Genomic DNA, 19,035 nt, shown 5'->3' with positions numbered 1-19,035 from the left:
TATAGCCTATTATGTATAAATTGAAATATAATCAAGTCCTTTGAAAACCAATAATGAGATATATGACTTCTAAAAGATGAGACTAAGTAATATTTTAAAAAAGAACAAGATAACATTTAAAATATTCTCAATTTTCGTAAAAACAATTAAATTCAAAGACCTAACAACCTTAACTGTCAATTGAAATCATTAAATACGTTCTTTTTTCAAAAGAAAACATTTGAGATCTGTCCTTATTCAGAATATGTCACCAGTCTACAGAAAGAACAAAAAATAGAAAAAAAAATCAAAATTATAGTTTTTTTGCACCGATATCGCCGCCATTAAAACAATAAGCAATGCACTGAAAACCTTGGATATGTTCAATTATTTCCTTCGTTAACACCAATTACTTGATATGCGACTAGTATTTGATGAGATTAGGTAACAAGTAGACAAAAAACTACAACAAGTGCAAACCGGCTGTATTTTTTAGAAACATTTGACCTCAAAGTCATCACTAGCTATCAACTAAAACCAGTAAATAGCTTTCTCTGTTCTTCAGAAGAAAACCGGTCTGCAATTATCCAGAATTTGTCTTCCGACTAAATAAAGAACGACAAATAAAGGCAAAAATGAAAATTTCGTTAAATTGTGCTAGAAGACGGTTTCGAAGCATTTACAACCATAATCTATTTATCAAAAACTGATGTGTTCAAATATGCTTGCTTTTTAAACGCCAACAATGTGATATCTGGCTTGTCGTTCATGCGTCAAGACAAGAAAAGGAACCTCAACGACGAAAAACAAAAAAAATTGAGAAAACTCTTAGTATCAAAGTAGAAAAACCATATCTTAGATTGTAAATAATTTTTACATTCATTTTCTCCGAAAAAATGAAAAGTTTCCATATGGTTGAGAACAACAACAATGCTAAAGCCAGTATGAAAAAATGTTTCAATTTATTGTTGGTTGTGTTATAGGCTATTGAAATAGAAACAAAATGGGAGCTGTAAACATGGGCTTTTTCATTAAAAACATTCCATCAAACTTATAGTCCATAAATAGAGTGGCTGAAAAATCAGGCGAAACAGTTAATCTTTAAATAAACTTTGCGTATATACCTCAATCACACATTTATAAACCTCACCAGCTTATTGGATTCATAACACATTTGAGTAACACTTGTATTATCGTAAGATATTCTAACTATAAACTTTAAAATCTTACCGTAATTACATTGTAATGGTGATGTTTATATATGATTCCATTTATATGTTTGGGTTCAAATAAAAAACACGCAACTATTCTACAATGAAGCTGGTCAATTTATGGAAGAACCTGTTCCATATAAATCAATATATTGCTGTTATTAATGTCTCAGAGGTTTTTATAATAATTCGGACAAACTGACTGTACTAAAGTAATACTTATGATGAATACTTAGCTTAACTAAGCTAAGTATTCAAATTACATCATTCTAAAAATAGAATGATGCAATTAGCTGAACCATTCATATTGCGTAAAATGTCCGTTCAGCCAAACGGACATTTTACCGTCCAGCCAGCAGGACGGGAATTAACCCGTTCTGAGAACTATATATAGCAAATAAAAAAGCACAACTTTGAGAAAATAAGAATTAACAACTCAGAGAAACTGAGAATTTAATATCTCCAAATTGAGAAAATAATCTCAAAATAAAAGTAATTCAAATCGGAATTGCCAAACTCTTTCTCAACTATATCGAATAACGAATAGTTAGAGATATTATCCAAATCAGAACTTTATTCAATAAAGGATAAAGTTACTGATAATAATTCAAGTTAGTAAAGTTTTTACTAACTTTCCCGACCTTCTCCTTTTTATAAGTTAACTTTTATAACTTTAAGTTTTAACTCTTATAACCTCATAACTTTACTTGTAAATTTATCTATGTTAGATTTCTATAAAGATTATATAAAACTTATAACTAGATCAATTAGTCAAATTTACTTACTTAGATCAATAAATTTTTTATGAGACTTATCAGGCTTAGAAAGATAGCATATACTAGGAGTACGACCATCAAGTCAGAAGTTTGAACCTTCGCAACCCATACCCTCTAGTATAAACTGGTGCGACCAGTGAGGCCCGCATAAACATTCTATCTTCTAAGCAAAAAAATAAAATAACGAAAATTTCTAACATAATGTCCTCAGGAGGAACGCCGAGTAGTACAGCTCCTTCAACTGGCTCCGGTAGTACAGGCACAACAACTGTAAGTTCCGGATCAGGCAGCACTACTACAGTAACAAGAACACTAATTGATACTCCCCTCTCTCATTCTAATACGTCACTTGTCACTTTCTCGGGAAATGACCCTAGACAAAATGCAAGTGATTTCTGGAACTCCGTTGAACAAAAAATAAACTTCTCCTTCGGTACAACGTTACCGACAGACCCCACTGCATTAACAAATCACCAAAATAGACGCAAGGCGTTATTTGGATCACTACTGACAGAGACTGCATTAGAGTGGTCCAATACTATAGACCCCACAAGAAATCTTGACCAAATCAAAGGAGATTTCATAAATAGATTCACTGATAGCCGTGATCAATTTAAGTATCGACTAGAAGTGGAAGGTGCCACCAGACAAGAAGGGGAATTAATTAAAAATTATTTCCACCGAATTAAGCATGCTGTTGATAGAGGATGGCCTGAAAAAATACCCGCACGATTAACTGACCATGGCCAAATTGCCACTGAAAGAACAGTGCAGCAGAGACAAAGGGAACAAAAGTATATTGATTTTGCCATAAGAGGTTTACAGCCCCCTCATTAAAACGCAAAGCGCTTGAATATAGGATAGAAAATCCGGAAAAAACGTGGGACGAAATACAAAACCACCTAATAACTAAAGACTTAACATTTACTGTTAGCACCGACGGCACAGTAAAACAAACAAATGATAAAATTAGTAGTCTTGGAGCACAAATTAAAGAGCTTACTAGCCTAATAAGAAATAACGAAGTTAGCGCTATTAACTCAGGGTCTTTTAAAGACCCCAATGTAAAAGGACGGCCGAATAACACACGCAACTATTGCCGTAATCATGGGCATTCTATTTCTAACTGCTCTAAACTTAGGATTGATGAAGGATTTAAAAAAAATGAAAAGAGAACTCACTGAGGAAAAGGAGAAAAAGACATCCTTCAGTACTGACTACAAAAAACTAACAGGAAGCCGTATTTCAATAACCAGAATCGTCCAAATAATACTAACAGTGGATTTGACAACCGCAGGTACGGAAATAAACACTATAACAATAATAATAATAAAACCTGTGAACAAAAGTTCCCCCGAAACAACCAGTTTAGTCCGCATGAAATTGATGCCAGACAATATTATGAACGTGAGAATCAAAAATTTCAACGTTTTTATCCCCCCACGCGCATAATAATCAATCTCAAGCATCAAGCAGTAGATTTTATGATCAACAACCCCGCTCGTCCCACTCTGTTCACTGGGTAGAAGATCGAAACCAACAAACAGAATATTACGATCAGAATATTTACACCGATGCTATAACAGACTTCTTTCCTTTAAACTTCTAAAGTCTCCGAAAGTTAATACAAATAGTAATCCAAAATCTAGGATTTACCTAAATATGTATTATTTCAACACCGGAGACATAAATAAAAGTAGTGGACTTGAAATTGAATATCTAATTGACCCACGTTCGACATGTACGATAATAAACTACCCTACATTTCTGGAAATGCAAAAGTTGAACCCTAGCATGAGGATTTTCTCAGCCATAAACATCACAAAATCCTATAATGGATCACAAATTCGTATGTTAGGCCATACTAAAGTAACATCATGCTTCGATACTGACGGAAAGTATGAAGTGAACTATAATGTATGGGTTACACAAGAAGGAACGTCTAACCTGATTGGTGTTGACTTCTGTCATAATTTCTTTAAAGCTCTGTTTTTCGATATTCCTGCTGTAGAATTAAAAGAACACACAGGAGTAATCAGTTATGGAACACTGAATAACGAAAACCAGTATCCACAAGTATCGGAGATAGAAGCAATAGTCTTGTCCCAGCCCCTTTATATACAGGCAAGATCAACCTATTTGTACAAACACCAAACACTGATTTATGTTACCCCAAAGGCACTTCCTTTCTGCCGCACAAAAATACAGTGAAAACAGAACTAGTGTTTATTAACACAGTCTGTACACAAAAGGAGAAAACATTACCTATACTAATAGAAAACCACAAAAATCACCCTATTACACTCATAAAGGTATTATCGGGTCCGCTGTATGTGATCTAGTATTAAGTCGTGATACGCGCAAACTCAACATACGTGATTGTAGTGAGTTCGCATACTCAGTATTAAATAAGTATGAAGAACTGGATAATTGTTTCAAGCTTAGTACAGTTGTTAACTCAGTACAAGAGGCTGATTCGAACGAGTCCGATAGTTGCATAAACTATACTAACCACGAAGAACAGTCAATATTCAATAGTAGTATGGCTATTGTACACACAGTTTCTAAGGACTGTGCTATGAGCAAAGGCTTTGCACTCATGTTGTGTAAAAAGTTCCCCGACTTGAGAGAACATTGTAAGTGGCAAGTAGAAGTGAATGATCGTGATGGAAATACAATAAACCAGAATGTATTACAATATATTGCTCCTAGCCTCGGACACCAAATCTTTAGTCTAATAACTAAAAAATATATAATAATAAGCCGACTATCAAAAGTATTACAACAGCACTATTCGAACTTCGCAATATACTTCTAATGCAGAACATTAGATGCATAGCTATGCCAAAAATCGCATGCGGATTAGACAAAATGGACTGGTCTGAGATATCTGCATTGCTATACAATGTATTCAATTCTTCGGGAATTAAAATATATGTTTATGTGAGTAAAGCCGAAATTAATCAAATGCCATCCTCTGCACAATACACAGATGAAAGCATCGAAGAGATATTCGGAATTGTAGGCGATGAAATTGTGAACAAATCCAAAAATGATGCTGAAATAGCAACTGACTTCTCAAATGATGCAAAAGCCTTATGCAAGCCCAATAATACTGAACAGTTTCCCAAGTTCAGAACAACTGAACAAAACCACTTCATTATTCATGAAGTTGTTCAAGAAGGACTCGATACACGACCAAAAGATGCAAGTAAAAACTATGCACACTATATCGAGTATCTTAAAAAGTTTGATTTCACACAGAGTGATTTAACGGACGATGAATTCAGAGCACTTCTAGAAGTTCTTCTAGATGATGAGGATGTATACTCCCACCACAAGTATGATATCGGCCGCAAGAAATAGAAATTTCATATACCCCTTAAAAAAGATTGCGAATTTAAAAAACAACGTCCAAGCAAAGTCCCCCTACATCTGCGTGACAAGTTAGAGGCATTAATGGACGAATTAATACAAGCCGGAATAATACGCGAGCTAAATGAGCACGACGATTTAAATAGCTGGTTTGTAAATCCAATTATTATACTGCCTAAGAACGACTATGTAAAACTTGTAATTGATGCTCGCTACCTCAACTCAATTACAGATACAAGTAACTCAAGTTGGCCGCTCGAGCCACTACAAGTTCTGATGACACGAGTAAATGGAGCATATTTTACAAGTAGTGATTTGTCGTGCGCTTATAATCAAGTGCCCCTTACAGAAGAAACTCAGAAATTAACTAGTTTTATTGTAGGTGGACGTCAATATACCCATCAAGTCGGATTTTACGGCTTAAAGCCCCTTCCGAACTTCTTTAGTAACCTTATGCGTTATGCATTTGGACCGCTAATAAAGAAAAAGCAAGCTATCACTTATTTTGACGATACACTACTACAAGCACAAGATAAACAGGAAAGGTTTACAGTAATCCGTGAATATCAAGCACTACTGCGTAAAGCAAACTTGAAAGCTGCGCCGAATAAAACAAAGTTCTTCTTACGAAAAGTGAAATTCCTCGGGCATGTAATATCGAAAGGGACACTTAGCCCAATCACTTCGCGCATTGCCGATATACAAATCTTAAAAACGCCAGAATCGAAAACAAATGTTCTCAGCGTATTAGGGGCGATGGGATTTTATGCAAATTATGTTATAAACTATCATATTGACGCAAAACCGCTATATGGTTTAGTTAAAAATGAAACAAATTTTGTATGGCTGGATAGCCTCCAACAAGTATTGGATAAACTGAAAGCCAAATTTGCACACAATATTTCCGTCGCTATCCCCAGCCCAAAATACCCCTTTCATATACATGCTGAATCTTCCAACTTAGGAACTGGTAGTATATTAGTACAACAGTTCCCCGAAGGGAAACAAATTGTTTCTGCAAACTCCCGTGTATTTGATAAAGCAGAGCAGAAAATGTCCCCACAGCATAGAGAACTGTGCGGAAAAATATCAGCATTACAAATTTACGAGTTCTACATTATAGGCTCCCCCTATCCAATATATCTATTTTGCGATCACAGACCTATACTATTCCTCTGGTCTCGCCGCGGACAATTATCACATAGATTCTTTAAGTATCAAGTCGTGCTTACTAAATTTCAGAATCTAAAGATAATATACACTGAAGGTAAAAACCTTGCTTTCCCCGAGTTACTTAGTAGACAAGTCCCGCAAGAAGAAGCGAGAAAGTTTCAAATTGAACACAAAACAGTCCCAAAGGAGATTTGCTTCTACACGTCGGATTATAAATCGATAAAGTATTCAATACTACACTGTGACGAAAAGAAAGCACCCCCAAATACTAGCTATCCGGTAATTGCACATATACCCGGACAAAAAAAGAAAGTACTAAAAATAACCGACGAAGATTTTAGTATTAACGATGCAAGTGACGATATAGAGCAAACACGTAGTGCAATATACAAAATTGCCGACTCGTTCAGATATGGACGACAAATAAATCAAATCAGAAAAACGTTTTCGGAAAATGTATCTACAGAGAGCCTTAGCGATCATACATATGAAGAAATACTCGAAGAGGTACATGCAGTAGACGACGGTCTTGACGACGAAGACTGGTTAGAATTACAAAAAGGAAATGTAGATATATCCTTAAAACAAGAACTAGAACAAGCGAAAGAAGAGTACCAGCAACGCACGCATAAGTGTGACATTGTAGAACCGACAACTCTACATACAGAAGTAGTTAAAATATCTTGTAAAGACTTACTACAAAAATTAACAGAGCTTACTAAACCAGCTCAACTAGACACAGATACAATTCTGCGCGAACAAATAAATGATCCGTTTTTACAAACCGTTCGCCAATGGCTAAAGGCAGGCAAAGAACGGCCGAACACTAGGACAATTAAGCATTGTAAAGGACTACGTGCATACAAAAATATATTTAACATTCTACTACTCGAGGAACAATATGACTTACTATGCTACAATAAGCCAGACGAGAACGGTTTATACGATACAAAAATATGTGTTCCACTATCGCTGTTTATGAAGTGTTTTGAGTTAGCACATAATGATCCGCTAAGTGGGTATCGTGGAGACGCATGTACATTTAACAACATTAGTAGATTAGTAGATTTTTTACTGGCCCGGAATGTACAAATGGGTTACAATGCTAATACATGATTGCTTAGATTGTCAGAAGAATAAACCACAAAGACATGACCTAAACGAGGCACCCTTAGAACAGTGAGGAGAATTAGAAACAACCCCATTTCATACTATACACATAGACCACAAGGGCCCATTTAGGCCTTGTAGTAACCAGAAGAAATTTTGTCTAGTTATAGTAGATAGCTTCTCTCGCTTTATATAAGTGTATCCATCAAAAACCGCTGATGCACCAGAAACTGTAAAGTTAATAGAAAAATATATTACTCGATTCGGAATTCCCCAACAAATAGTACATGACAACGGTACTGCATTTTTGAGTAATGATTTTGTGCACTGGACGCACGAATTTGGAATTACCTTAAAACCACGGACCTCATACTCACCTTGGACAAATGGCAAGGTTGAAGTACAAAATAAAAACTTAGCAAATTATTTGCGCAGTTTTATTAACGACACCAGGTCGAACTGGGACAGCCTTACTAAAAAATTTGCCTTTGCACATAATACTGCAATAAATTACAGTACAGGATATACTCCGTACGAGACAATATTCGGTATTAAATCGCAAATTCCAATTTCCCTTAAGCTAGGCTTACTACGGGATAATAGACGAAATTGTATTTCAGAGTATTGTAAAGACCTTCCCTTACATACTCACTGTGAAAATTCTTGTAAAAAGAGAAGGTAGACAAGCTATTACAAAATCGATTGTCTAGTACTATACTACAACGCGAGAACGAATTCAAAAATATATATAGTAAAACATATACTCGCTGTAGGCAAATTACAAACAAAGCACACGAGTATAGAAATAGATTTAAATTGGGTAAACCAATCAAAATAGGTCGTAAAGTTTTACTGGAGAATCACGCTAAAGGATTATTGAAATCCAAAAAGCTATTAGAGTTACGCTCTGGACCCTACACTGTTACTAAACAAATTACTAACACTACGTATGAAATTGTTCACGACACAACTGAACAAAAGAAAGTAGTGCATAGAAATCACTTAGTAGAGTATTTTCCTAAAGAACAGGAAATAGACAAGTTAGTACAGGACTATAGTACTAACTATGATGATTCACAGGCCTACTATGATAGGTTCAACCAGTACTCAATAAACAGATTCAATCATCAAACAATTGATAACCCGGAATATATGCCGTGGCCTATTATTAACAACGCAAATAATCAAGTTGAGCAAATAACATCAACGCAACCAGTTGAATACTCAACTACTGTTAACACGTGCCGGAGTGCGCCTAACAGCCCATACAAAACAAATAGAAATGATAGCACACTACATATCAGAAATTTGTTTAGCCCCCAAAGTAGTTCACAAAGTACTACGTCCAATTCCCATACATTTAGCCCTATCATTAGTTCAACCCCCCTCCCAGTAAAAATAAAAACTAATCCTAACCCAATTTATTCTGATGTCAGACCGCAGAGAACACGGACTGAACCTAAACGCTATGGTAATACATTTCCATCAGATTTAATTCCAAAAGTTCAAAAGAAATAATTCTTTTTATAAAAATTTGTTATTAAAATATCCGAAATTACAAAAAATAGATATACAAATTATAAAAAAATTTAAACCAAAAATTACAAAATTTAAAACAATCGAGCTCTAGCAACTTTAATTAGTTTAATGTATTCTCGGGTAAGAGTAAAATCTCTAAAGAGAAGCCCGCACCCCAGAACAACAGCCAACCCGTACAGTCGCTGAGCAGCTCTTGCTGTCTCAGGGGTCCACCACACTCGCCAAAACTCGAACACATAGTTCATCATTTCTTCATGGTATTCAGGGTTGGGTGCTGTTAGCTTACGCTCGAACTAAAAATTCAAAAACTTTTTTGTATTATACCCCACTATATTCCCAAAAAACGATTGTAACTCCGAAAATTTACCTCTTCCCACAACCAACATTTGAGGTACTGCACTGTAGCAGGACATATCTTAGCATATTTTAGTAAATTTTTCCCTTTATTATTGATACAATATTCCTGCGCAATCCGCAGAGAATAAAACACCTCTTCAGAGAGGATAATTTGAGTTGATATATACTGCTCAGAGAGGAAAAATTTCATCTCTCTGGCATCCAACTCCAAATCTAAGTGTTCGAAGGCAGAATAATTCCCTCTTTAAACAAATTTAAAACAGTTCTGTTCATTATTATTCGACGTTAGACTAGAATTACACTCAGAAAATTTCTCTATTTATACAGGAATAGAAATATACCCCAACCAGTTAAACTTTCCCTTCACTCTGTCTTCACGGACAACCCTCACTCAACCAATCAGAATTGAGTATTCCGCCAGGTGCACGGATAATAATCCGCTCTCAATAATTTATGTAAATATACTAACCAACAAAATGACAAAATGCCGTTGGAACAATTAGCCAATCAGGGCTCAGTATTTTGGCATCCGCACGGACGGCCTAATTGCCATTGGGAGAACTATAAATTCTCAACCAAACTGAAGCGATTCATTCTTCTGAATCTCTCGTATACAACCCACATCTACACACTCATCTACAAATACTCCACAATTCATTTTTAAAAATGAATTCAGAAATTGAATCTCTGTTCCCCGAGGAGGGAGAGGTTATTGAAACCGAGAACCCCAGAAGAAATTTCCCTGAGGTAAATCTTTCGCTCTTTCCTGTGCTGTTTCGTCTGTTTTGCAAAAACAAACATATTGATAATATCACAAAATTATTTGTGACGACAACTTTCATTTTATATATCCATCATGCAAATTGTGAGAAACCAAATACCGAAATTTTAACAAATCTAAACGCCGCTCACCATCAATTGTATGCTAAAACTGCAACATCATTAAAAGTCGCTCACTACGATTGTTCACTTATGGACTCTAACAAAATGTACTCACTAAGCAAAGTCGCTCCTTGTAAAATTGAACCGCAAAATGTTGAAATTTCAAAAGTCAAGGGACAAATTTTCAACCGTTTCTTTAGTAGAAAATTAGAAGCTACTATGTGTAGAGCAAGCCACCAAAGCATTAGGTGGTATTGCGGCCTTTTCGACGCTAGTGGAATTGATGCAAAACGTAGCACAATTACCACAGACGTAGATTTAACTCCAGAACAGTGTAGACAGGCTAGATTAACTAATAAGTTAAGTATTAACGGAAAAGAAGTTCCGATTAAACTAAATGTAAGAACAACTTACATAAAAAATTCCGGTCCCATTATTGGAGAAAATCCAAACGAAAGTGAGGATTCTGGCTGGATAATTCACGATACGTTTGAAACATATATGCAGGATACAACTTTAAATGTTAACCTGCGGGGAGCTTCAGTAAATAACTGGCAAAATATTCCCCTGCCTTGCACATTATCAGAAGGCGGTTGTCAAAGTACTTCAACCGACCCCCATGCTTATAGCTGGGAGAAACAAGATAATTGCTTGTTCGCTGTAAGAGAACAATTTGAAGGCAAAGTGATAAAAATAGGAGATAATTATTATATCTCTAAAGAATCAGAGAAAGAACAAAGCTTTCTATTTCAAGTGTACAATAAGCTTCAATCACTTTGCAATAGCAATAATATAGTTTATCCGTCACCATACGACACACTGTATGTTGAATTTACAGGCAGATTTAATAGGAATACAGGAGAGGCACTCGAACCTCTACCTACTATAAATAGAATTACTAAACTTCCGAACAGTTCAATAAGTTCGCTTAACATCTCCCGAACTGAGAACATCTCCAGAACTATTATCAATACACTAATTTCCGAAGGCTACAACTCTCTGAAATAAATACTATACAACAAATTTGTGAACTAGAACGTTCACTAAAAAATACACAACTTGCATATTCGCGTTTCAGCCCTAAGCTGGCTGGTTTTCTGTTAACTAATAACAGATCAATGTTTTTAGAGACAAATGGCAATGTAGCCTGGCTCTATCACTGTCCAAAATTTTATTCGCCTTCACAAGTAATGGATACTTGTTATGATAGAATACCTGCGTTATATAAAATAAAGTTCGCTTTATCGATCCAGTTAGCAGACAAACTTTCACTACTGCTAAACAACAACCATGTAACAACAAACAAAAAAAATCTTTTTCAACTAGATATTGAAAATGATAACTCTTGGATCGAATTAACTCCAAGTATAACACAAGTCACTCTGCCAGCATCATTTGCACCCAGCAATCATAAACACCAAATGGTTTCAATGAAATTTAAAAACGGACAGGAAGTTTCTTTTCATGTCAAAGAAGACATGATTTCATTTTGGAACGATGTAACTTTAAATTCCGAAATGAAAGACGCAGCGCAAGAGTTTTCTCGTGAATTAGTTGAGATTCATAATAATAAAAGCCAGCCTAGTGGTTTTAGCAACTACTATACTACAAAAACAATTTATATAGATTCTCTAATCTTTTCACATTTCTTACACAACCGGTATATAAAAGCCTTCTGCCGAGTACACTATTATTTGGAGCAATGCGGAATTACTTTCGCTGAATTCCTTTTTGTGAAATTTATAATCGATATTGTAGTTTGCAATATTCGAGCACTACAAATACACAAATTTACAGGAGCCTCAGTGAGTTTTGGCAAAGTAATATTATCAGCCACTTTTAATATACTTTTCCAGTCCATAGTAACTTCGGTATTTCGTCCTACTGAAGAAAGAGACGACTCAGAACATTTAGTACAAGCCCCAACTTATAAAGAGCCGACTATAAACATATACCCTCCTATACAAAGTGAGCTACAGGCAATTAGACAAGAGAGAGAAAATCAATCTTGCAATGATGATTTCCCCACCTCTCCAGTGTAATTAAATCTAATTAATTACAACTATAAATAACCTTTTGTAAAAAAATTTTTAGAATACAGCACTTGATGACAACGACTTTCTTCTACCAGCATTTGAGGAACTCTTAGACGACCAGCCTCCATTGGAACTCCCAACCGATATTGTGGAGCAGTATCTACTAACAACTGTGGAACCGCAATTGCATGAGCAACAAGAACAACCATCTGAACAACCACAACCAGGACCATCGCAATTTCAACCACCATTGGCAGCAGTCCTGCCCAAAACCCTAACAATGCAAGACAAAATCAATCGACAAATGAAAGCAGAGCAGCTTGTGTGCAACCCCAGCTTCAAAGGGCATCCGAAGTATGACATGAGCTTGAATTATAAGCTCCAGAATCATGCTAACCTGTATAAACTCGTGTCCTACAACCCCAAAACTAAAACTTATCGCGCAATGAACCTAGGGATTGACAAACAAAATTTGTCAGTCCCGTTCTATCTTCTCACTGGTAATTTAGAAAACTCTGAAGACAGTTACATCCGTAACCTCGAGCAGAGTTTTCTAAAAGAAAGGTACAAAACTTTCAACTCCAGCAGCGCAACGACAGCCTGCTGCGAGAACTACGTGACTATCGTAATGGAGACTTTCGAGGCAACGAACATTTTTCGCCTCTTTGAGCTGGGGAGAGGAAGCAAAAACTTGTTTTTATCTAAAATCTGTAAACCTTAACATTTATATCTGTAAAAAATTTTTTATTTTAATGTGTACCTTTTTTTGATGCTATGATTTTCATTTCACCCCCACTAGGAACCTTGTCGGGATGTACTAAAGTAATACTTATGTTGAATACTTAGCTTAACTAAGCTAAGTATTCAAATTACATCATTCTAAAAATAGAATGATGCAATTAGCTGAACCATTCATATTGCGTAAAATGTTCGTTCAGCCAAACGGACATTTTACCGTCCAGCCAGCAGGACGGGAATTATCCCGTTCTGAGAACTATATATATATAGCAAAGAAAAAAAGCACAACTTTGAGAAATTAAGAATTAACAACTCAGAGAAACTGAGAATTTAATATCTCCAAATTGAGAAAATAATCTCAAAATAAAAGTAATTCAAATCGGAATTGCCAAACTCTTTCTCAACTATATCGAATAACGAATAGTTAGAGATATTATCCAAATCAGAACTTTATTCAATAAAGGATAAAGTTACTGATAATAATTCAAGTTAGTAAAGTTTTTACTAACTTTCCCGACCTTCTCCTTTTTATAAGTTAACTTTTATAACTTTAAGTTTTAACTCTTATAACCTCATAACTTTACTTGTAAATTTATCTATGTTAGATTTCTATAAAGATTATATAAAACTTATAACTAGATCAATTAGTCAAATTTACTTACTTAGATCAATAAATTTTTTATGAGACTTATCAGGCTTAGAAAAATAGCAGATACTAGGAGTACGACCTTCGCAACCCATACCCTCTAGTATATGACCATAAGAAGCAAAAACGCCTCCCTGGCCGGGTTGAGTTGGGTTCAGTAATTATTTCGATTAAATTACGGAGAGTTAATTACATTTTGGTGTCTATCATGAAAAGAGCATCATTTGCAAATCCTTTGTTGAACCGACCCAAATCAGGGTCAGTGCCCGCCAATTGCTTGTTTTTGTTGACACCGTTCTTCGTTTGATTGTTGTTGTTGCTGTTATTTTGATTGGTGTAATGGGCTGACATGAGAGCTCTTTCCCGTGCTCTGACCAGTTCGCGTGTTCGTTTTGTGTTAATTTGGTATATGACGAATAGAAGTGAGACGAGTGACATCACGAGTAGGATGCACGAGACCAGAATTATTGTGATCGACAGGTAGTTCATACCTGAAACACCACCCCTTGAAATATTAACAAAACAACGCCTTAGTATATACAGCATAATATCTCATCTGGTTTCCACATTTTACCCAATGCTAAACCAGGGTTAGATGCGCAACCCACTTTAGATACGATCCCAAATTTCCGCGGCCCAAGTTGCTCTGATCAGAGCTGTATTCGGTTGGGGGCCTCATCCTGGGAAATACCCATTATATTAGTTTATAAGGCAATAAAGAACTTTTTAGCATACCGAATTTAGTTTTAAAGTTTTAATAGAGCAACAGCGCACTAATAAGAACAGCAAAAAGTATCAAAAAATCAATTTAAAAAAAATCTAGGCAAGAGACAAAAAAGAAGGCTCGCTTGTTCTGTGAGGGGCACAGAATGTTCCCACATTCACACTTGAAGCATAATATATCAAATCAATATAAAGAAAAAGATGTTTCAGAAACGTTTGTTTAAGCAACAAGCACCGTTTTCGTCAAGCTACGGAAAATGCTTAAGTTGTTTAGCTGAAATTTGAAAAAGAAAAAAACAGGAGAAATTTTTGAGTTTTCAGAGTAACCAAAAAAAACTGAGTGAGTAACCTTCAATTACGAAATTTATAGTTGCACTTAAATCATGACAAACAATAATAAAAGAATTCTCCTAAAACGTGTATCAACTAAACATCCAAATTTTAAGTTTGAATGCGTTTCAATTGTATATGTTTTCAATTCACATTCATCAGTTTTTATCTAAATCTCTTTGAGGAATTACGAATTTTTGTACATACTAAAGTCATTGATGACTTCTTATTCAAAGTTAGGTGTTTTTCATACACTCTATTTTTCTCAGCAAGAACTTTTCTGTAAAATAAATGTGGTTCCAGAAGCTTAAAAAGTTTTAATAAAACAACAATGTTTTTATGTTTTTATCTAGATTGTCGAAAACGAACCGAAAAATCATTATGGAAACAGCAGCTCTTCGTCACGCCTACTCAGTGAAACCCGTCTTTATTCAGGCTATTCGTAGCTGTAGCACTTTGTTTCAGAGAAACGGAATAGTGGAGACCAAAAGAAATAGTTCAAAATAATTATCAATTTTTTTATTCTCTGGCTTATATAAAAAAAGGACAAAATTTTATGAATTTTTCTCAAGTTTTTTCCTACAATGTCCCCTAGACATTGTTTTGGTGAAACGAAGGAAAAACAAGATTGTACATGTGAAAATGAATTTAGTCAGTTGTATAAACAAGCGATTAAAATAGGTTATACGAATCAATTTAGTTCAGAAATTTACAAACAAAACACGGAGAAGTCCTGAGATACAATTGAAGCAAAAAAAAAAACTTCATCAAGATGGATTTCTTACTATTTTATTGATTTCATTACTTTTGGCGTGTTATGCTAACGATAAAGCAGATGGATTAACAAAAGTAAGAAAGAAAGGTTCAATTCAGAGTTTGAAACCTGTGGTTTTCAAGTTTTCAAAAATCAAGTTAAGAAAGAGATAATGCACCGTAATAATGCACCCACAACAAATGATAAAAAATTTCTAACAAAAATACTATGGAGAGCTAAACAGCTGGCAAAAAATAGCAATTGAGATTTGGTTTTCCAGAATAGGTGGCGCAAGATATAGAGAAAAATGACACAACAGAGTTTAAAACGTAAAATGTTCTGTTTTGAAAAGCGTGCTATTTCTAAGCAGGTAATCGCCAAGTGAGTAAATGCAACTGACGTTCTTTTGATATGACAAACAGCTTCTTCTCAGTCTGAATTGTTGTAACTAAGGCTAGTCAGGCAAGACTTAAAATTTAATAATGTCGACAGTTTCTCAAAACAATTGGTTTTTGAAGTCAAAAAAAGTCCCAATACTAAAGAATGGTTCAATCAGTTAAAACTAAGCACTGATGGAATCAAAATTTTGTTTTAATTTAAGAATGGTGTTGAGGTCTCGTTTTGACAAGGGGATAACACAAAAAACAGCAGACAAATTAGGCTAAATAGTCTGAATTAGGCTAACACACAAATTAGGCTAAATAGTCTGAAATTGGGGGTAGAAATTGGTTTTTTTTTCAACAAAGCAAAATTTCAAACATTTAGTCATAGTTAAAATCTAAACGCAGAGTCCTTCAAAATATTACCCCGTATGCTAGCCTGGGATGCCCTAAAAATAAATTAAAAAATGCCTGAACAAAAAAAGTGGGGCTAGCATAAAAATTCTCTCATTTTTTTTCAATAATTGTGGAAAAAACGAGGAGCGATTTATTGGAAAAAATTAAACAGCTCAAAAAGACCAACAGGTAGATTTTTATTGCATTTTGACTTATAGACAAATCTAAAGAAGCTCAAAACTGTACATCAATTATGCCCCCCAGCATTTCGCAAATTTTCGTCTGCATTCAGAGCTTTGGCCATTTTTGTGTTATTTTGATTAATATTAGCAATTCTTATATCGTTGAAAATAATTATCCTTGAAATTTTTAAGGCATCATGTTTCGGCATCGAGAGCCATTTGATTTTTATTCACAAAAATTGAATAAAAGAAAATTGGAACTCAATTTTTTTGTGACAACTCAAACTTTTTGTAGTTCATTTGATGTTTAGGCTTTTTTCTTTAACAAATGAAAAATAAGCCGAGGTACAAGCAATTTTTAGCCAAGCTGTGAATTCACCTTGAAACCTATAAAATACAAGGTGTAAAATGTTTTTCACTGTATGATATGGCTGAAATATGGTGTTCAGTTTCATTTGAAGAAAAAACGGTGATGCTCCAATTTTTCTAAACAATTCAAAATCTCACTGTTCTCAGATCATGTCCTAATTTGACAAAACTTTATGAATGCAATACTTAGCAAAAAAACTCTAATAGAAAAACTCTAAAAGATAATTAATTTTCTTACTTTTCAAAGCAAATTGTCAATTTCTTATGATTATAGGAATATTTATATTAAAAAAAGTTTCAAAAAGTAGTTACTTTTGTTGTACTTTTGATGTTAGAAACATATGATTTTCAAAAAATTATTAACGGGAAAATGTTTTATTTTTTTTCTTTCAAAAAAGTGAAGACAGTTTTGAATTTCAATATGCTAAGTAATGATTATTAAATTGATGTCCTGCTATTTCAGTATTCGAAAAAGTTTACCACATTCATAACTACATCTTAGGTAAATTATATAGCAACTTTCAGAAATATAAAAACAAAATCACTTCTATGAAGAGTTATGGATTTAAACGCAGTCTTCTTTCATGGTTAAGGTTTCCACTGCTTTCATTTCATTTTTTGGAAAGTAAACTGAAAGAATTTTGAATCTTGTATTCTATTAACAATTGCGGAGTTTTAAAAGTACCAGAAAGCAATTGCTAATTTTAAATTTTCTCTGTTACAAGATGAAATGGTTTTTTTGTAGAAAAGATTTGCACAAACTTTATTTTAGAATACACACTATTCTGCACTTTTCTATTTCTGATATGATGATAAATGTATAGAGCAAAAACAGCTGGTGTAAATATTCTTGTGGTTTTTAGACGCTTTAACGAATGAAATCATGTTCACAATTCTCTTATGTTGGTTTTACGGGTTTTCTCTACAACAAAATAAAATACTGAAGCCGCTCTGCAAATTACAGAAAACAGCTTTTGTAGGATTTCGTCAGATTCTGTGAGCTAATAGCCAAGATATGTTGCAGTTTCAATGTAAGATATTACGGTAAAAAGGTTTATTTTTCAATTCCGTGTCGGTTGACTGCTGCTCATTGATTGATTAAATTACCAAAGTACAGTGGCTTGACTTTCATTCAAAACATTGAAATTGAAAAACCATTTGAAGTACTTTTGTTGGCGTTTAAAGCGCGAAACATCAGAGCGCGGCTATTGAGACTGCCAATGAGTCCAACTTTCATGGGTTGTTTTTGCCAAAAATAGATTTCAGTCGTTGGAGGAACAAAAACTGCGATCAGAGCTCTGAGAGCAGCGTTTCTGTCATCATTTGTACATATCTTTGGGCTAGAGTGTACAGTCATGGTTGATATATTGAACAGTTCACTCCTGTTTGGAATTACCTATTATACCTTTGGCCAATAAAAAGCAAAAAAAATGGTAATTATCACTGTTGTGGTCCTAAATAATAGAGAGGCCGGATCGTTCAGTGCAAACACATTTTACCGAGCTTCGTTCTGTTACTCATCGCACGCTCGCATATGCGCAATTTGCATAGCTTCCAATTTCCATAAGATTTGGAATACGGAACATGGAATGCGGAATAGGAAACGATTTTAGTAAAACTTTGATTATTTTTGCAGAATGGCTAATATTGCTTGTTTATTATTCAATTAAACGACCAGTTTTTGAGATTAATTCATAGTTTATGTATCCACAATCCCTACGTAATACATTACGGGCGTCTACCGGTGCTAATTTTTGCGTAACTGTACTCGTTTTTTTCTACCAGATTCCACTTTTCCAATGTTAATACTTTTTCGTGTGAAACATACGTTTGAACTTCGCGGACGAAAAGCGGTGCCCTATATGGAAATTCCAGTCACTGTTCTCCATTTTTAAATTTGATGTTGAAAAGTGAAAAACGCTTTCCACCGCAAAATATGTGTGAGGGAATCGCGTAGCGCAACAAATTGTGCGGCAGATTAATTGCAGTATACTCCCTCATTTTAGTAATCTTAAAACATTAAATCGTAAAAATGAGCGGCAAAAGAATTAAAATGGTTAAAACCTTGTGAAATGCCCC

General features: G+C 34.7%; 1 protein-coding gene across 3 annotated transcripts in view; it reads right to left on the bottom strand.

The window, feature by feature from the left end:
• Positions 1-13,975: 13,975 nt before the first annotated feature.
• Positions 13,976-19,035, bottom strand: part of LOC142340128 (uncharacterized) — a 6,735-nt gene continuing 1,675 nt past the window's right edge. For all 3 annotated transcript variants that reach the window (XM_075390581.1, XM_075390582.1, XM_075390580.1), the window contains one exon: positions 13,976-14,313. In XM_075390581.1, coding sequence (XP_075246696.1) covers positions 14,012-14,313 — 302 coding nt within the window. In that variant the 3' untranslated portion in view covers positions 13,976-14,011. The remainder of the gene's footprint in view (positions 14,314-19,035) is intronic.

Source organism: Convolutriloba macropyga, chromosome 5 (assembly GCF_964194025.1).
Source record: "Convolutriloba macropyga chromosome 5, txConMacr16.3, whole genome shotgun sequence".
NCBI classification, from domain to species: domain Eukaryota; kingdom Metazoa; phylum Xenacoelomorpha; order Acoela; family Convolutidae; genus Convolutriloba; species Convolutriloba macropyga.
This window is presented reverse-complemented; position numbering and strand designations above follow the sequence as displayed.